Raw genomic sequence first — 19,876 nt, forward strand, 5'->3', positions numbered from 1 at the left:
ACTCTCACAGCCTTTACGTGAATCTTCCCATGAGGCCCTGGGTCCGATTCCCCACCACGGCACTTTCTGCACTGTGAGTGTGTCCCTCTATAATCTGTTACCCTCTCTGCCTTCCCCCATATGATTACAGTGGCAGAAATACACAAGGAGGCCGGCGGAGCGGAGGTGAGTGGGGAATGGGGGGTCCAGAACCACCATCTCTCCCGTGCAAAGCGGCGGCCGAGGGGCAGGGTACCTCCGTCGTCCTGCTCGGCGCCGGCGCCGCCCGGCTCGGGCGCGGACAGGTCGGAGTGGTTGGAGGCGCGCGGGGTGAGGCTGGGGCTGCTGTTGTTGGAGCTCTCGGCCCGCGCCCGCACCACGTCCAGCAGGAAGTCGGCGTCCGGCGCCAGGTCGGCGGGCGGCTGGAAGACCAGCTGCTGCCTCTGCAGGAGCTCCAGCTTCTCCTCCATCTGCCGCTGGAACTCCTGGTGCTGCAGCTGCTGCTGCCGGTGCACGCTCTGGCAGGGGGCGCACACACACACACACACACACACACTGAGCCACACCGCTGCAATGCTCACAAACAACTAAATACTGAACTTTTATCAAACAAAACTTTTTTTTTTTAAACCAAAAACAAAGACTAATTAACACAGTATGTATTTATTCTATTCCAACATGGTGGAGAAAATCACAGAACACTAGAGGGCCCTTTCCAAATAAGCCAATGTAAAACCCTGCCACCTGGTGGACACACTTCGCACTGCAACAGTAAGTCTGATATTTTGCTCAGCGTGGACCACGGCAGTTGGCGACGGAGGAGGTCTTCACCTTGGGATACGCGATGACGAAGGCCACCCATCCAGCCAGGAGGAAGGTGCAGAAGATGATGGTGGCCATGTCCTTGAGCATGGAGTCCACGGGGGCCTCCACGCGCGCCGGCCTTCCCGCCTTCTCCTGCACAGACGTGACCGGGGGCCTCGCGGTGCTGTCCTCCATGTCACTGTCATTCACCTTCTGCTGCAGCGGAGAGGGTCCACACACACACACACACAGACACACATACAGACACACACAGACACACACACACAGACACAGACACACACAGACACACATACAGACACACACAGACACACATACAGACACACACAGACACACATACACACACACACACATACAGACACACACAGACACACACACAGACACACACAGACAGACAGACAGACACACACAGACACACACAGACACACACACACACAGACACACACAGACACACATACACACACACACACATACAGACACACACACACACACACAGACACACACAGACACACACACAGACACACACACACAGACACACACAGACACACACAGACACACACAGACAGAGACAGACACACAGACACACATACAGACACACACAGACACACAGACACAGAGAGACAGACAGACAGACATACAGACACACACAGACACACACACAGACAGACACACACACAGACACACACAGACAGACACACACCGACACACATACAGACACACACAGACACACACACACACAGACAGACAGACAGACACACACAGACAAACACACACAGACGCAGACAGACAGACAGACACACACACACACACAGACACAGATGCACACAGGCACAGACAAACACAGACAGACACACACAGAAAGACACAGACAGACAGACAGACACACACACACACACACGGACACACAGGCGTTCATCAGTTTGCATAGATTTCCTACTCAGAAATACTACCAATAACAAATGCCTGAGATTTATTTTGGAAATTTAACTGGGGTAAATAATTCACAGTTCATTCCGATGTCAGCATTATGATTTAAAATGTTTTCCTTCTTATTTTTGCCATGAGAAAATGTAGGAGTTAAGACTGACAGGCACACAGGCCCCGCACCTCTTCCATGGGCTTGTCCGCGCTGGGGGGGATGACGTTGCCCTGCTGCCGGGGTATGCTGTCGGGAAACCGCTCCAGGAGTTTGTGGTGAGCGTTTGGGGGCGTCTCGTGGTGCCCTGGCCCGACAAGAGACAAACGAAGGCCGAGAGCCCCTGTGAGTACGTTACCACGGCGACGGAAATCGCCACAGACGCCACCATACCCGTTTTACTGTTCCCGCGTGCGTCACCGGTCTGCCTGAACACTGCAGCAATTCCAGCGCCTTTCCTCAAGGCCAACAAGACTGACTAGGAAACCTAGCATATGGCTGGACCTAACACACGTGACCCGGCCGACCAATGGCATAACTTCATAACTCGGCCGACCAATGGTGTAACTTCACAACTCGGCCGACCAATGGTGTAACTTCATAACTCGGCCGACCAATGGTGTAACTTCATAACTCGGCCGACCAATGGTGTAACTTCATAACTCGCCTGACCAATGGTGTAACTTCGTCAGTCAGACAGTCAGTCAGTCAGTCACTCACAGACATTCGCGTCTGTAGGGCTGGCCCCGCTGTTGCGGTCCAGCCGAAAAGCAGGAGGTCTGGGAGAGACCGGAGTGTAAATAGGGGGTGCCTGTCTGGCAGGGGCTGAGCAGCAGCCTCCTAGCAGAAAAACAGGGACCCCTCTGCCCTGCTAGGACAACTCAGCTTAAGCTCACTGTCCCTGAGGGAACGTTTGCAGTTGCATTTCAGCCAAAATAAAATAAAAAAAACGGCACCAAGGTGGAAACCGCCTGACGGTCCCGAGCAGAAGAACAGCGCGCCGAACGCTGGTGAGACCGGCGGCGGGAGCCGGGGCTGAGAGGAGCGGGCCGTACCGATGAGCAGCAGGTAGTTCCTCATGAAGTTGACGCGGTTGCGCTCCTTCAGGGCGGTGGAGAACTTGACGTCGGTGCTGGGGGTGATGACGCACTCCTTGTCGTCCCCGCCGGCGGGCCCCTGGCTGCCGGGCCCCTCCAGCAGGGGGAAGGTGCTGCCGCGGGGCTGCGAGAGGGGCGCAACGAAAACGCGAGGGGACCCGTCAGACAGGGACGTTACACACACACACACACACACACACACACACAGGGCTTATCCCCTGTAAACGCTTTAATAATCACAGGGCTCAGCACAGCGTCTGGGGTTTCAGCTCAGGTCAAACCTCAAGAGAACTTTCCTTCAAAGGCACCGAAACCTCCGGGAAATGCATTTATAGCGAAGCGTCGTGGTCAAGCAGGTACACACACACACACGCACAAGTGCGCGCGCACACACAGGCGGTATGAGACCACGAACCCGTGGTCTGAGCCAGAATTGGCTTGACTGTGCTTTGACTCATTCCAAACACACGAATCAGAGGAGACGGACGATGCACTGACGCATCTCTTACCACAACGGTGACGCCGTCGTGCACCAAGGACGGCGACGCGTACAGACTGGTGGAGTACTTCCCCACGTACAGGGTAGACCTACGGAAGGACAACGGAACAACCGATTCAGCCAAACCCCATCATTTCATGACCAAACGCAGCTGCGAGCTACAGGCTCATTCAAAGGCATGTCAAAGCACAAGACGCCCGAAGAGATACTGCATCCAACCACCTGCAAGCATAGACAAGATGTATGAAGCAATGACCAAACCATAACATCACATCTTCTTATGTCTCTCCCCCCCCCCCCCCTTAAAGAGCGGATACAGTAGCTATTGCTACGACATGTTAATAAGTAATGCACAGAGGTTGTAAACATACATGAATGAATGAAGCTTCCTACTCAGTGCAGCACTTCCTAACAGCTCCTGTATTAACGTTACTATTAGCACCAGCCTGCGCACAACAGTTTCAGAAAAGCCCCCACCCCACCCCACCCCAACTCAAAGAGAAACCCCCCCACAGAGAGAAGGCTCCATTAAATGAGCTCTACTCGAGAAGCTCAGTCAGCGTTTCTGCAGGCGAAACGGACGAGGAGACCGTGCGTGCGTGCGTGCGTGCGTGCGTGCGTGCGTGCGCGCGTCTCTCACATCAGCTTGTTCTTGGGCTTCTCCTTGGGGAAGGGGTACTTCCACTGCGTGATGCGGCCCACCTCCCCGGACATGAAGGTGAGGTAGCGCAGCGTCTCCACGGCGACGTTGGTGTGCGGCACCTTGCGCAGGCCGTCCCGCTGCCAGATGTACATGGCCACCACGGGCGAGTCGTAGTTCTGCACCCACCGCACGTCCCCCGACTCGGAGTCCACCGTCACCACCAGCCCGTCGCCGTTGGACACGAAGTGGGCCGCCTCTGCTGGACAGGCAGGGCAGTGAGACCGACGACTGTGTGTGTGTGTGTGTGTGTGTGTGTGTGTGGTACGTAAACACGGCTACACAGAGCCAAACCAAACACGTGCGCATAGAATAATAATAAATAGTAACAAGGTCACACAGGGTCATTGATACGAAGCACCATGAGTGCTAATGGCTCCCCCTAGTGGAGAATCTTCAGCCTGCTAAATGTGAGTGAGTCTGTGTGAGTGAGTCAGTTACAAGCCGGGTCCATGAGGTGCTTCGCATCTAAAAAATATCAGGCAGAGAATTACGTGTGTCCTCAGGAACGGCAGAAGATTTAGGGGGGAAATACTCGCCCGGCTGCTGCGGCAGCCAGCGGGACCGAAGCGTTCGGCTGGGCGGTAAACAGGCCGAGCGGCGGGACCCGCCCATCCTGTGACTCACTGTACTTGCTGCCGCCGTCGTCGTCGTCGGGCAGGGTGGAGGCGTAGTCCGAGTAGGTGGCGTTCCAGCGCAGCTCCCTGTTCTTGATGTCGTACATGGTGATGGTGTATTCTGAACGGCGAACAGCGACCTCGTCATTCCCCCACAGGCCCTCCCCGGACCTTCAACCCCTCAGTCCACCCCCTCCACATTTCACCGCTTACCAGTGTCGATTCACTGCGCTCTTACTTCAACTGTCATGTGATTTATTATTATTTTTTGTTTCACATAATCTAAAGGTATTGTACAGCACATAAACATGAAATGTGTTTCGGGTCATTTGTCTTCATGTGAAAAATCACGTTAGGTCTAACAGGAAGTTGGTGTCCTGCAATGCAACCTGCTAATTACACCTGCGCTCCCCTGGGGACGCACAGAGCATTGCATTTCCTATTCTTTCCAAAGGGGCATTCAAACTGTGGGAAAAGAGTGCAACCTGATCTGATCCCCCCCAGCCATGGGAAATGGGGACGCGACCACAGTGACGGCAGGCTTTCACACCACACCCACAGCCAGAGACCGTCCCGCTGTGGGAACCCTCTCTGTGAGCGCCTCTCGAGTTACGGAGTGGAGCCCTGAGAAGGGGGGTGGGGGGCGGGGGGTGAGGCAGTGGCGTACCTGTGCGGCCCAGGTACAGCAGAGAGGAGGAGGGGCACAGCGTCTCGGCGAAGGACGACGTTAAGGTCTGCTGCTTTTCGCCGGTCAGCAGGTCCACCACGTACCACAGGTCCTGCTTCTTGCCTGAGTGCACAAACACCGCACACACGCGCCGTCAAACACCGCACACACGCGCCGTCAAACACCGCACACGCACCCTCAAACACCGCGCACACACACCATCAAACACCACACACACGCTGTCATACACTGCATACGCGCTCTCAAACACCGCACACACGCGCCGTCAAACACCACACACACGCTGTCATACACTGCATACGCGCTCTCAAACACCGCACACACGCCAAACACCGCACACGCGCGCCCCCAAACACCGCACACACACCATCAAACACCGCACACACGCCGTCAAACACCGCACACGCGCGCCCTCAAACACCGCACACGCGCCCTCAAACACCGCACACGTGCACCCTCAAACACCGCACACACGCACCGTCAAACACCGCACACACGGACCATCAAACACCGCACACACGCACCGTCAAACACCACACACGCACCGTCAAACACCACACACGCGCCCTCAAACACCGCACACACGCCCTCAAACACTGCACACACGCCCTCAAACACCGCACACACGCCCTCAAACACCGCACACACGCCAAATACCGCACACATGCCGTCAGGGCCTGTTCCCAGCTCCCAGCATGCCGTGCACTTTACCATCCAGCACCACGGCTCCATGTCAACACTAATGCGCCATTTCCTTATTGAATTTCTCATTGCCCTTCATCTCATCATTTCAATTTTATTTCATCATTTTGAAGTTGCGATTATGGAATTTTCCTCCCTTAAAAAACGTGGGGATAAAAGCATCCACTGCAACACCGGAGACGCACAAGTGCTGCATTAGTACCAGCGTGACACTGTGTGTGAGTCACTCAGTGCATTTCAGGAACTGGCGTTATCGAGATTTGCAAGGTACCACACTATTGAAAACGCAGCAGCAGGTCGCTCCGCTTAGCTGATACAGATTCTGACTGGGCTGTTTCCCGCACAGTTTGCCCTTGTCGTGACTGATATTATGAAGCAAGCCAATTTAACACACACTGCTCTGGTAAAGAGCATCAATTAAATGAATAGATTAAAAAAAAAACTCATTATAATTAAACTGACAGCTAAATTTTTATCAGTGGGAGTGAGGATAGATCGATGGCCCCCCAGTGGTGGTCAAACGTCCCAGGGTGGTCAGGACAGCAGTCCCCCTAACCCCCCCCGTCCCCCCCGTCCCCCCCGCCCTCTTTGGCTCACTAATGTGATGTGGCATCTATACTCACTGGTCTCTAATGAGAACGTCTGCAAAATGAATATGATGCAAATCACACTGATAACAGGTTCCCTACTCATGAGGAGAATGCCACAAATGAATATCAAGACCTGAAACCTGATCGATCACAAACGGACGACCGAAACAAACCAAATTCAAGATGAAGTGAATATAGCCTCAAGCCAAACTTGAACAGCTCAAACCATATTTTTCAAAGCTTGGTTCACCCTCACCAGGCGGAGTAACAGAAGGGTGCAATGCACATTCCATTACATGACACTGACACGAGCAGAGTATTGAAAAAAACCCAAAAACCCAACTGACAGTTACACCCAGGGGACAAACCCATTTGAAACTCACCGTGAGTTACGGACCAAAGTAAAACAACCGGATCTCCCGGCTTTCCTAAGTACACAAGCAGGGCAAACTGGGCCCAAATGCATCAACTGTAGCCTCCAAGCACACACCGTTTGAAGCCCACTGCAGAAAACGTTACACACACACACCCTAATCTCGATTTCAGGGCAAGTTTACAGGCAAGGTGAAAAAGCCACAGAGCTTAGAGGACATACTTGGCAAGGGGCCCGCTGCCAAAAATTAGGCAGCATTATCAGTTCTTCTTCAATCAGCCAGCCGGAGTCAGTAAGCAAACTGGTCTCGATGACTGGTTTTCCAGAGGACGGCTCTAAGAGCACGCTTTGCATCGGTGAGGGTCAGAGCCAATGAGAAAGGAGCCTGGCTTCAACTGTGCAACCGTAACCAGAGCAACCAGAGCGGGCGTAACCGTTCACCGGTCGTTTGCCATTAAAGAAGCCGAGGGCCTGTTGGAAGGCCTGGTTTCCCGGGTTTCCGTTCTGATGGAAATCAATAGGAAAATGGATGCTCTCAAACGCTTGCGGCGTTGTTGTCTGAGAGCCTGCAAACCGGGCGCGGGATGCTGACGGACAGCGCTGCCGCTGTCCCCATCGCTGTGCCGACGTCGCCATCGTCGTTTCCGCTCGTCTGGTAAACGGCGTCAGGAGGGACGCGGGGGTCCCTGAGGGCCTTACCCATGTAGAGGACGCCGTCGGAGCTCCGACAGGGAGACGCCTGGACCAGCTCCGGGATGGTGAAGGGCAATTTCTGCAACGAGACGGAGACCCCATCCCCCCCCCCATGAGCAGCTCATCCCAGAAAACATGCACTCACGGGGGTCGAACAAAGGCCCATTTCCATGAATGACCTGCCATGCCATGATAAGGCTACTTCCACTATCACAGATTCACACGCAGGCTCACACATGCAAAGTGATATGCATATGGGAGGTCACAGGTTCAATTCCCAGGTAGGACACTGCCGTTGTACCCTTGAGCAAAGGCACTTAACCAGCACTGCTTCAGCATATATCCAGCTGTATAAATGGATGTAGTGTAAAATGCTATGTAAAAAAATCATGTAAATCGATCTGGATAAGAGCACCAGCTAAACGCCGGTAATGTAAATTAATCTCTGGGGTTCCATAAATAATAAGCACAAGTCTGACAAGTGTTTGATCTGCAAGCCAGGCCTTGAACACTCCAAAGGTCTCAGGCTTCTACTACCCGACCTGGAAAGCTGTTCCACCTGATACTGGAAAAAAAAAAGCATCCTGTTTGACATGCTATTCATGAATGCCGCTTCATGAATGCTTTTACAGTTTTAAAAACTTACATCAGGAGGGGTAATACAGAAGCACTGGGTCGAATGAACACAGGGCAGTGTGAGCACTATCTGCAGGCCAGTGAACAATGCAGTTAGGGCAGTGTAAGCACTGTCTGCAGGCCAGTGCATTTAGGGTAGAATGAGCACTATCTGCAGGCCAGTGAACACTGCAGTGTGAGCACTATCTGCAGACTAGTGAACAGTGCAGTGTGAGCACTATCTGCAGGCCAGTGAACAGGGCAGTGTGAGCACTATCTGCAGGCCAGTGAACAGTGCAATGGGAGCACTATCTGCAGACTAGTGAACAGTGCAGTGTGAGCACTATCTGCAGGCCAGTGAACAGGGCAGTGTGAGCACTATCTGCAGGCCAGTGAACAGTGCAATGTGAGCACTTTCTGCAGGCCAGTGAACAGTGCAGTGTGAGCACTATCTGCAGACTAGTGAACAGTGCAGTGTGAGCACTATCTGCAGGCCAGTGAACAGTGCAGTGTGAGCACTATCTGCAGACAGTGCTCACACTGCACTGTGAGCACTTTCTGCAGGCCAGTGAACAGTGCAGTGTGAGCACTATCTGCAGACTAGTGAACAGTGCAGTGTGAGCACTGTCTGCAGGCCAGTGCATTTAGGGTAGAATGAGCACTATCTGCAGGCCAGTGAACACTGCAGTGTGAGCACTATCTGCAGACTAGTGAACAGTGCAGTGTGAGCACTATCTGCAGGCCAGTGAACAGGGCAGTGTGAGCACTATCTGCAGGCCAGTGAACAGTGCAATGTGAGCACTTTCTGCAGGCCAGTGAACAGTGCAGTGTGAGCACTATCTGCAGACTAGTGAACAGTGCAGTGTGAGCACTATCTGCAGGCCAGTGAACAGTGCAGTGTGAGCACTATCTGCAGACTAGTGAACAGTGCAGTGTAAGCACTACCTGCAGGCCAGTGAACAGTGTGGTTAGGGCAGTGTGAGCACTACCTGCAGGCCAGTGAACAGTGCGGTTAGGGCAGTGTGAGCACTACCTGCAGGCCAGTGAACAGTGCGTTTAGGGCAGTGTGAGCACTACCTGCAGGCCAGTGAACAGTGTGGTTAGGGCAGTGTGAGTACTACCTGCAGGCCAGTGAACAGTGTGGTTAGGGCAGTGTGAGTACTACCTGCAGGCCAGTGAACAGCACGTTTAGGGCTGCGTTAGGGCCGTGTGAGAGGCGTGGCGGTGGAGCCGATACTCACCGTCAGTCCTTCGCTGTTCTTCCCTCCGAGGGAGTAGAGGCTGCCGTCGTTGGGGTCGGGCAGAAAGGCGGGCCTGTGACACACAGCGGGGAGAGAGCCCTGCTCATGAGCGCGCGTGTCCCACTGAACTCCTACCCCAATATCTACGACATGGCTCAGGAGGTAAGAGCGATTGTCTGGCAGTTGGAGGGTTGCCGGTTCAAACCCCGGCCTGGGCGTGTCAAAGTGTCCTTCAGCAAGACACCTAACCCCTAACTGCTCTGGCGAATGAGAGGCATCAATTGTAAAGCGCTTTGGATAAAAGCGCTATATAAATGCAGTCCATTTACCATTTAACCACCTCCTCACATACAGAACACATTACACTGGGCCTTCCTGCAGGGGGGGGGGGGGCACAGGACAGTTAAAGCAGGGCCTGTGAAAAACAGGGGAAACTCCCTCAGCACTGATCTCCCTCTGCTGTTCACACTCATCTATCTGAGAGAGAAGGGAGGCACGGTCACTCACTCTGCCATGTGCGTGGGCACCTGGAGCACAGGATCTGAATGAGGAGGAGGAGAAGGAGAACAGCGTTAAATCATTAATCGATAAGCCATTTCTCTTTTCCATTCAGGAAAGTGACATTCATTCTGCACGCATACATGTACACACACACACACACACGCAAATGTGCACACACACACACACACACACACACAAATGTACACACACACACAAATGTGCACACACACACACACACACACACACACACACGAACAGCTTTCGGGAAGATCATTACACAATCTGCCAGAGGGCGGGGGCGGGGGGTGGAGGGGAGGAGGGTGGAGAGGGGGGGGGTTGGGGTGGGAGGGGCTGTAATGTAAACAGGCTGCATCTCCACGCAGAGCGAGCTTGAAGAGAGACCTCACGCGGACCGCGTGCACTCTGGCTCCTCACAGGATATCCTCCGGGCGGCGGGTTACGCTCGCGCTGCAGGTTTTGTTTACTCCGGCGTGCCCGCATGGGCGGGCCGCGCTCTACGAACGCAGAGCAGGAAGGGCCAAAACGCTGAGCGTGCAGAAAGAGCACGCCGCCGCTGCGCGCACAGTTCAGTGACCGTGCGTGCTTGCGTGCGTGCGGCGTGATAACGCACCTGTAGTACTGTGCAAACACCCCCCCCTCCCCCCCCCCCCCCCCCTCTCTCCGACGGGGCGCACGTGCTCGCCCACACAGGCGTACCGAAGGGCGGCAGACGGGAGCTCACGGACGCGCGTCACAGCGTCCCGAACGTGATTAATAGGACCGGGAACGAGTCAGACTCGCTGCCCGGAAAAAAAAAAAAAAAACCAGCCGGGCCTGTGCGTCAGGTACCGGACGCAGGTGAGGGAGGGAGGGAGGGAGAGAGGGAGGGAGAGGGAGAGGGAGAGGGAGAGGGAGAGAGAGAGAGAGAGAGAGAGAGAGAGAGAGAGAGAGAGAGAGAGAGAGAGAGAGAGAGAGAGAGAGAGAGAGAGAGAGAGAGAGAGAGAGAGAGAGAGAGAGAGAGAGAGAGAGACGCCGGCGCGTGGGGCGCTCGACAGGTGCGCGTGAAAGGAGATCGCCTGCCGGGCGTTAATATTGAAACGCCGTTTCGGGAACATCCAGGGACAGAGGGTTTTCCTGTTTGTCCGCTCGGGGTCGGGGGGGCCTCGCTCGTCTTCCCGGACGGGAGCGCGGGGCGGTGATGTCACCGACCGCTCCGGCTGGCCTTGATTAAAGGCCACCTCCGCTGCCTGCGTCGGGTTAATGATTACCGCCGAGCATATGTCGCGGAGCGCTCGTCTACGAGAGCTCTGAAGCGGAACAAACGGCTCGCGGAAACACGGCGGCTACCGCTCGGGGGGATCACGTCGTCGAAAACACTCGAGGGCCCCGTACGCAGGCTGGAATCGACGTTCGGCGTGACGGCTAATGTGTCCGGCCCTCGCCGGCACAGACCACCGCCTGCCAGCGGCGTGATTGCGCTGCCGGGTTTCTCAACGCGAGCTTTTCAAAACGAGGGCTAGCACGATGACAAATAGCCGTTCAACAGAGACATTTTTTTTTTTTTTCCAGAGGCCATTTATAGCGAGGCGTTCCTGGTAGCGCTGCGGCAGAGCGGCAGAGCGAGGAGGAGGAGGAGGAACGACACGACGGAACAGACGGAACGATAAAAAAGGCAAAAACGCACGTGGACAGACGAAGAAGAGCGCTGTCCGCTATAGTTTCCCGCACCATATGGCTGGGAAACTATAGCGCTGAGCGGTCATGGATGGAGATATACATTGTACACATACACAACAATCAAACAAACGCAACAAACACAGCAAACATAGCAAACACAGCACACACACACACACATACGCAACAAATGCAGCAAACACAACACACATACACACAAATGCAACAAACCCAACACCCACAACACCCACAACACCCACAACACCCACAACACCCACACACACACCAAGACACTCTTCTTCCGAAGCTAATGTTTTAAGTTAGCCCCACAATAATGTGATAAACTTGAATGCATGTAAAGAACACTGCTGACAGGTACACCCACATTCCACTGTCACCGTTTTTGGGCTCGAGTCATAGCTGCCTTACCCAATGGAGAATGGTCTTCTGTACAAAGGCTGCTTCCTCTTAGCCTTGTGAACTAACTGACACACAAGTTTAATAAACTGTTACTAACATTAGCTTCGTGAAAAAGTTTCTCAGCAAACAGCAAACAAACCAATTTCTTCATATGGGTTTCGCAGTGCAGATTACACTATGTTCTGTACTGCCATATAACCTTAATACCCCATCCAGTATCACATGGCTGACCCAGCCCTGGCAGCCCAGTCTACACCACTACTCTCACACACTCGGCAGTGTGCTGAAGAAGCACACTTAAAACAGAAAAAGAAGCAACCTGAACCAGGGACACCGGAGGCCCAGCAGACACGGCTCTCACTCTCTCACTCTCTCACTCTCTCACTCTCTCACTCTCTCACTCTCTCACTCTCTCACTCTCTCACTCTCTCACTCACTCACTCACTCACTCTCTCACTCTCTCACTCTCTCACTCACTCACTCACTCTCTCTCACACACACACACACACACACACACACACACTCACTCACGGTTCTCCTTACCTTCCTTCAGGGTCCACTTGATGGAGCCGGACCGTCTGCTGACGGCGTGCAGGTTCCCGTCCAGCGTGGACACGAAGAGCAGGCTCTCAGGCAGCGACACGGTGCCGGCCCGGCAGGTGCCCTGCGAGAGAGAGAGAGACACACACACACACACACACACACACACACACACACACAGAGAGAGCGCACACACACACACACACAGAGCGCACACGCTTAGCAACGGCCCCTTACGCCGGCTGCCTCCTCATCATCATCAGATGACCTCTGATTGACTTGATTGATTTTATTTGGTCTCAAAAACAAACACTAACAACGCATCACAAAACACAAAAGCAAAATTTAAATCGTATCGAACATGAAGCAACCAGGGAGACCAGAACGACCCATAAAGTCGAAAATATATCGCCTTGTTTCCAATGGGGTCCCATAGCCATAGAGCCACAAACCTAAAACCTCCGTGACGGCAAAACAGGAAGCAGGATCCTTTAACTGCCGTAGCAACAAGCGTAACCCGCGCGCGCACGTGAAGAATCGGCACACAGAGATACCGTGGATACACAAACACGGGGATACGCAAACGCATGTAAAGCGCCAAACAACAAAAGCTTAAACTAATCTCGGGTTTTAAAATAAACAAGTGGCTTTAGCCACTGAAAGACAGGAACCATCTGAATAGAAAAGTATGTTTTGTTAATTCATTCAGTCATAGATCCAACGGTTCATTCAACGGATCGGGGTTGAATGAATGCTTGAGCGTACCCTGAATGAACACATAAATCCAGGCAATGCCCTCGTGTAAACTTCAGGGACGTCAGTTATTCGAATGAGCACGTGGCCGAAGTGGACGGAGTGTAGCACAGTGGGTAAGGAACTGGGCTTGTAACCGAAAGGTCGCAGGTTCGATTCCCGGGTAGGACACTGCCATTGTACCCTTGAGCAAGGTACTTAACCGAAATTGCTTCAGTATATATATCCAGCTGTATAAATGGATACAATGTAAATGCTGTGTAAAAGTTGTGTAAGTCGCTCTGGATAAGAGCGTCTGCTAAATGCCTGTAATGTAATGTATTGTAATGAAGTTGAGCAGAAGGCCTGGCTTCACCAGGAGCCTGCGCTAGAGCACCGCGAGAGAACATGACAAGGGCACGAGGAGAAACAGGTCCAGAGATTTACTCAGCTGCCAGCTCACTGCCAGGCTGTTCTAACCGCCAACATGGTCCAAATGGGAGAGAAGTCAGAGAAGTGGCAGCAGGGCCTTTTCCCATTGGCCACGGCGGGGCAGCTTCACGGCCCTGGTGGTGTGTGGGCCGGGGAGCGCTGGGTCCACATGGAGCCGGTCTGTTTGAGGCCGCCTCCGCGGCCGGCTTCCTCTCTCGCGCGCGCTCCGAACGCAGAGGGGCCCCGTGGTGCCAGGGGCCAGAGCCGTGCCCAGGGGCCACAGAGAGGTGCCGAGGGGCCGAGGGGCCAGAGCGGCGCCCAGGGGGCCGGACAGTGACGTCACAGCGGCGCTACCGCTTCGGCTCAATCCTACAAGCGCGCTCGCCGTCACCAGGCAGCAGTGCCCACACAGGGGACCCGACCCTGCCCGGGCCCCCTTCCCAGCCCACAGCCCACCCAGGGACGCGAGGCTGGGCGCTGAGCACCACCGTGAGGAGCGCGCAAACGGAGCCAAGCCGGCGTCAGCGGCCGCGCGGAGCAGGGCCTGCGTCCGCTCACACCGCGAAAAAAAAAATCCAGAGCCCAAGAGCGACGCTCCTAGACGAGTCTACAGCTTAACACCTGACTGAGCCACGTACACCACACTGGCCTGTCTTTACACCAGCGTCGATCCTCACGCAGTGACTGGTCAGAGGAAAAAAATAGACAACAGCCTATTAAAACTCTCACCGGCACCTGCGGTCAGAATATATCTGTGCACTACAGGCTACTTATCATGGGCTTTCCCCACCACTCAAAGCACTTTAACACACATGACAAGGCAGCTAAAAAAAAGGCCCCAAGGGGAGAAACAGAGAACAGGGCACTCTGAGCACATCATAAATAATTAATTTCGGGTTTCACTGAACCAGTCGGCCTTTTTCAAACCGTTTCCGTGACGAGCCTGGGTTGCCCTTTCACTTCCCATTGGAACAGGGCTCTGCTGTCCTATGTCCAGAACTGTGTTTATAAAGGGTTAACAGACAATACAAGTAAACCTGACCAGCGAGATACCAGCAGTTTTATTTATTTATTTATTTATTTATTACAGCAGTGATACAATTAAATTAGAACAATGCTATTTACAGCAGTTGCCACTATGTGCATTATGAGTGCAATTTCCTGCAATAACTCATATTTGTCAAATACCAGTTTCTAGCAGCTGTAGGGGCAGCAAGGCTAGTAGTTTCGTTTGTACGCCAGCTGTACACTGCACAATGGAATCTAGCCAAAGTTTTTTTTCGTGTGTGTGTTTACAGTTTAAACTGACTGAAAACACAGGGCAGTTTATACATCGATGACGCGACTATGCATATGAAACGGTAGTGCTGTCTCTCTGGCTTGTTTGGCTACAGTGTGGTAATCTTTGAGGCTTCTTTGAAGCTCACGGCGATAGTGCACACCTGCAATCTTTCCCACTCTAGCACAGCCTCACGTGTACCTATCGGAGAGAGGGAGATACAGATGCCTCCTGTACAAGAAGTGACTGGGCCGATGCCATTAACACAGACAGCCTTTAACAAATCCCTTTCGGTTGTTAAACAGGGCAGCCGAGGACCCCCTTTTCTCTTCTTCCCCCGAGGACACGTTTTCTCATGAATATCTGCTGCACCTTAAGCCCTGCGCTGATGTACAAGTACACGATGTCCGCATGTGGAAAGCATCTGCTGAAATATTCCTGACGTTCGGGCGACTCGCAATACAGTCCTCCCGCTCCAGGTCAGGGAGTTCGGGGGAGAATTCCTACACTGTAATGTACTTAGCAGCGAGAGCCAAAGAAACATTGCACAACCCCCCCCCCCCCCCCCCCCCCCCCCCCCCCCCATTACATAATGCAGCACCAGGAAAGGGAACGACACCCGTTCGATGGTTCTGAGTCCAAACTGTGGAACAGGAGGCCGCTGACTCACGATAAAAAATCCTCCTCTGTTGTTACTACACGCGCACACGAGCACGTCACGCTAAGCTCTCGGTGCGCGGGGGGCACTTAAGCACAAGCGATTAGCCCCTGGGCCCCAACAGATGCGTTTGCTAATATGCTAGCCCAAGAGAAGTCAGAAACAGAGGACAACAAACTTAGGCAAAAAAACGCACATTAGCCCTGGTAGCGGATGAGCAAACACGACCAGAGGTTAAATTAGAAGACAACTACATGCGGCCTTCCTCTCTTTTTTTAACAAAGGCCGTTCGCACCGATAAACGAACCGCCTCGATGGGGGGGATCCTATTATTCCAAGAACCACTTAAGCCACTTGCGTACACAACACGGTTCTCACAAGCCAGAGGAAACGGAGGCTTAGTACGCATCCTGGGGCGCAAAAAGAAACCGTTAAAAAAATATTTAAAAATAAAGCCGTGGTCCAATTTCTAGATTCGCAGGAACATACGCATTTACATGGCGCGATAAAAGAGAAGGCTGCCACACAAGCCACACAGGAACAGAAACCCAGCTGGGGAAACCAGCAGCTGTCCAGCGATTCCAGTGAAACAGGCCTCTGCCCAGCTTGCTCAGTTTCAGACCTCCATTTGGAAGAAAGACTCTTTATTAAACTACAGCGTCCTCTAATCGCCCGGCTACTTTTTTGTTTTTTTCCTGAAATGACACAGCATTTACGGTTTTTATAATTCAACTCCAGACCCACTCATGAATAATAAAATTGCACAGTAGCCTTGACGACACTGCAAGTGGCTCATTCGAGAGACGTTTCATTTTACAACCGCTAAATCAACACATTAGGCTAGTACAGAACATAAGCAATAGATTTTGACTGAAACGGATCCCACTTTGCGAAAAAACAGAAAGCAAGTTTCCGTCAGAAAACAGGACAGACACCTCACCACCACAACCATCCTTAAGATACCACAGTCGATATGAAGCAGGAAGCATATAAACAAGAGAGCGCATCGTCGTTTTTCTTTTTGCCATGAGACAAACTGCATGTTGACGACAAGAAGATTGGTCTGTATTTCCTTCCAGTCAATTAGAATGTTTTTTTGGATGGTCCTCTAAAAGAACACTAAGGTTTACAGGGCAAACAAACTCAGTCTAGGCAACAGGTAGAGAGCACTGGACAAAAACGGGCACAGTTCTGCAAAATGCCTGCATGTTCATGAACAAAAGCCGTCTGTGACCATCTTGTTATGAGCAGCGCATCACCGTCTTTTATGACGTTCCCCTGACACAGGTTGATAAAAATTGCAATCCGTACCATAGAATGTCAGTGACAGCGACATAGCTCAGGAGGTAAGAGCGGTTGTCTGACAGTCGGAAGGTTGCTGGTTCGAACCCCCGCCCTGGGCGTGTCAAAGTGTCCCTGAGCAAGACACCTAACCCCCTAACTGCTCTGGCGAATGAGAGGCATCAATTGTAAAGCGCTTCGGATAAAAGCGCTATATAAATGCAGTCCCATTTACCATTCAGTGCCGCATCACCCCCAACAACCCGGGTGGCACCTTCAGGCCACGGGAACCGTTCTGTCCTTTCCTCCGTGACCCGGACCCTTTTCCCTGCAGCGGCCCTTCTCTCTGGCGCCCTCGCTTATGTCAACAGGTAATGGCGGTCTCTCCCGCAGCTTCTGCGATGGGACCTCACGTGGCAGCGGTGTTTTCGCTGGGCGCACCACGTTCCCTGTGACTGCCCTCCTGATAAGATATAGAAGTCGGGTCCCCGGCTACATGATTCCACCACTTAATCTCCTCATAGAGGGTCTAAAAAAAGAATCAACAGAACCTTGTTTTTTTTTTACTATGCCCACTGTTACCAGGAAAGACATGCCAAGTTACTGTGCATGTGTGCCTTCTCCCAATTTTCTCAAATTCTGTAGGCTTCTTTTCTCTCTTGGAAAAACCTATAAACTTTGATGAAGGCCTTGGCCTACATACAAGTAATGTCTGAGACACACGCATCAACACGCATAGGACTGCTCCTTGGTTTACAGAGAGGGGAAAAAAAAGATTGAACCAAATTTCTTTAATACCTCATTTGCATATGCAATGTAACATTTATTACTATTTTTTCATATATACACACGCCATCGGCACCCCAGTCACACTCCAACCACTACATAAATTGACACTTCTATAATAAACACTAGGAAATGGCTATGTGAAACTGCACTGACCACTCTGCCTAATAGCCTACCTTGCAGGCCTGATTCTCTCATATGTACAGAGCCTACCGATTGTTTGCTGTACTTTGCATAGTAGCACTTCGCCCTCTGATAATGCCAGGCTACTTCTCAGGTCTATACATAACACACACACACACAGCCAGATAAGGGGCTTCGTGCAGTCAAATCAGACAACTACTTCGCATCAATGCAATATACTACTACCATTTTATCAGTAGTAGTAGACTGCTTGGGCTTATTCATTGATTCAGCTGTACTTCGCTGGGCCTTTTTAGCTTTAAATCAGTTTAAGGAAGGGTCACGTTGCATGCATTTTAAACTCGTGTCCTAGTAGTTAACCGAATGTTGTAGGAGGCCATGCAGCCACACTAATCGTCCAAGTCCATTCAGAGATGCATCGTCAGATTCGATGTATCCATACGACATTGTCCTTACCCAACTAATGCACATTCGAAATGTTTATTTTAAATTCGTGTATTTACAGGCACAAACTGCTCTCTCCGAATATTACACCAACCACAAACGTGGGTTTCACAATACACACAAGACAAGACTTGGAGGTAGCGGGTCCTTTGGACAGCCAACTCCGGCTAGGAAACAACGCCGGTCACATTACGTTATCCAGCTACCGTAAAACTTACTCTCAGTGTTAGTTCACGAAATAAAAAAATGGGGTTTGCATCAGTATACTATTCCAAGTTCACGATAAAGCCTAATAATATGCGGGTTACTCCACTAGCTAGCTGACACTGCAATCTCCGGTTCCCACCTTTAAAAAAAACAATAATGCTGCAGCTAGCAGCTGATGCAAAATTACCGGTGTCCATACACAAGTTACCCGTTCCCCTAATTACGCAGAAATAGGCACCGGGGTTCAGCCTCGGCACAATATGTGCCTGCACTTACTAGAGGCATTAGCGAACTTACTAGTTAGTAACATCTTGCTTTAACGTAGGCAAAGTTTATACGCTCGGAATTATATCAATATATCGATGCGACACATAAATAACATAACATTGAAACGGGCCCTTACCATCTGGAACGGATTCATGAAGAGCAACGTGAAAATGCTCCACACAAGGGCCCGGCTACACACACTCCAGCTCATCTTCTCAGATCAATAGCGTAGACAGCGCTTCAGATGGACGTCTCGTATAAATACAAAAGGTGGGAACGTTCACATATACTTCGAAAGTTGAACTCTTGTCGATAAAAACACTCGGGCTCCAGCGCCGTGTGCTCGTAGTTCCTCCATTACTCTTCTTCCTACAGTTCCTTCCTTAGCGTGTTTGGCGTGTTGAAACTCTGGAGTGACGTCACAGCTAGCTGGAACGAATGGGAGAACTCCTGCTTGGGAGAACTGTCGTAAAAACTACAGTCCTCAGTACAGTTAGTTAACGTGCAAATGAATAAAAAACGGACCGAATAACATACAATTCTGTGGTTTTCAACCTTTTATAGTGGTTCTTCAATATTGTCTTTGGTGTACAGACCTACGGTAGACTTGCTAACTTGTATCATTACAATTACATAAGTGTTGCTTGTACAGTGTGTTCTATCGGATACATGCCTGCTGGGATTGTAGGGCACTATACATTTAGCTAGCCTGATGTTCCTTGTTTGACGCATTTATTCAAGCAGGATAATGCATTATGGGAGGTACTCGGCGTGCTCTACTCACTCAAGTCGATTTTAAAACGTTCTTTGTTTGCAGAAGCGAGAATACAGTTTTAGAAATGAAAGAAAGGCCAGCACTATTCGTCAACTTTTTTCATATTTTATTTTCCAGAAGCAACTACTTCGTACACCTTTCAGCTATCCTCAGCGGGTGTATGACCAGCGGTGTAACAGGTTTTTTCTTCTCAAGTAAAACTTT

At 51.8% G+C, this 19,876-nt stretch overlaps 1 protein-coding gene across 1 annotated transcript in view; it reads right to left on the minus strand.

Annotated features, from left to right (window-relative positions):
- The window catches only part of LOC118216823 (serine/threonine-protein kinase/endoribonuclease IRE1-like), a gene marked incomplete at its 3' end in the record, with an annotated part of 28,151 nt that extends 8,775 nt beyond the window's left edge, over nt 1-19,376 (minus strand). Inside the window, exons 1-13 of the mRNA XM_035398355.1 lie at nt 19,034-19,376; nt 12,671-12,791; nt 10,040-10,073; nt 9,533-9,605; nt 7,683-7,755; nt 5,298-5,420; nt 4,641-4,751; nt 3,954-4,212; nt 3,324-3,402; nt 2,773-2,938; nt 1,909-2,024; nt 811-999; nt 236-497 (exon numbers count right to left, since the gene is read on the minus strand). Of these exons, the coding sequence (XP_035254246.1) occupies nt 236-497; nt 811-999; nt 1,909-2,024; nt 2,773-2,938; nt 3,324-3,402; nt 3,954-4,212; nt 4,641-4,751; nt 5,298-5,420; nt 7,683-7,755; nt 9,533-9,605; nt 10,040-10,073; nt 12,671-12,791; nt 19,034-19,108 (1,681 nt within the window). The remainder of the gene's footprint in view (nt 1-235; nt 498-810; nt 1,000-1,908; nt 2,025-2,772; nt 2,939-3,323; nt 3,403-3,953; nt 4,213-4,640; nt 4,752-5,297; nt 5,421-7,682; nt 7,756-9,532; nt 9,606-10,039; nt 10,074-12,670; nt 12,792-19,033) is intronic.
- Between the last annotated feature and the right edge of the window lie 500 nt (nt 19,377-19,876).

Source organism: Anguilla anguilla, chromosome 2, assembly GCF_013347855.1.
Source record: "Anguilla anguilla isolate fAngAng1 chromosome 2, fAngAng1.pri, whole genome shotgun sequence".
Lineage (NCBI taxonomy): Eukaryota > Metazoa > Chordata > Actinopteri > Anguilliformes > Anguillidae > Anguilla > Anguilla anguilla.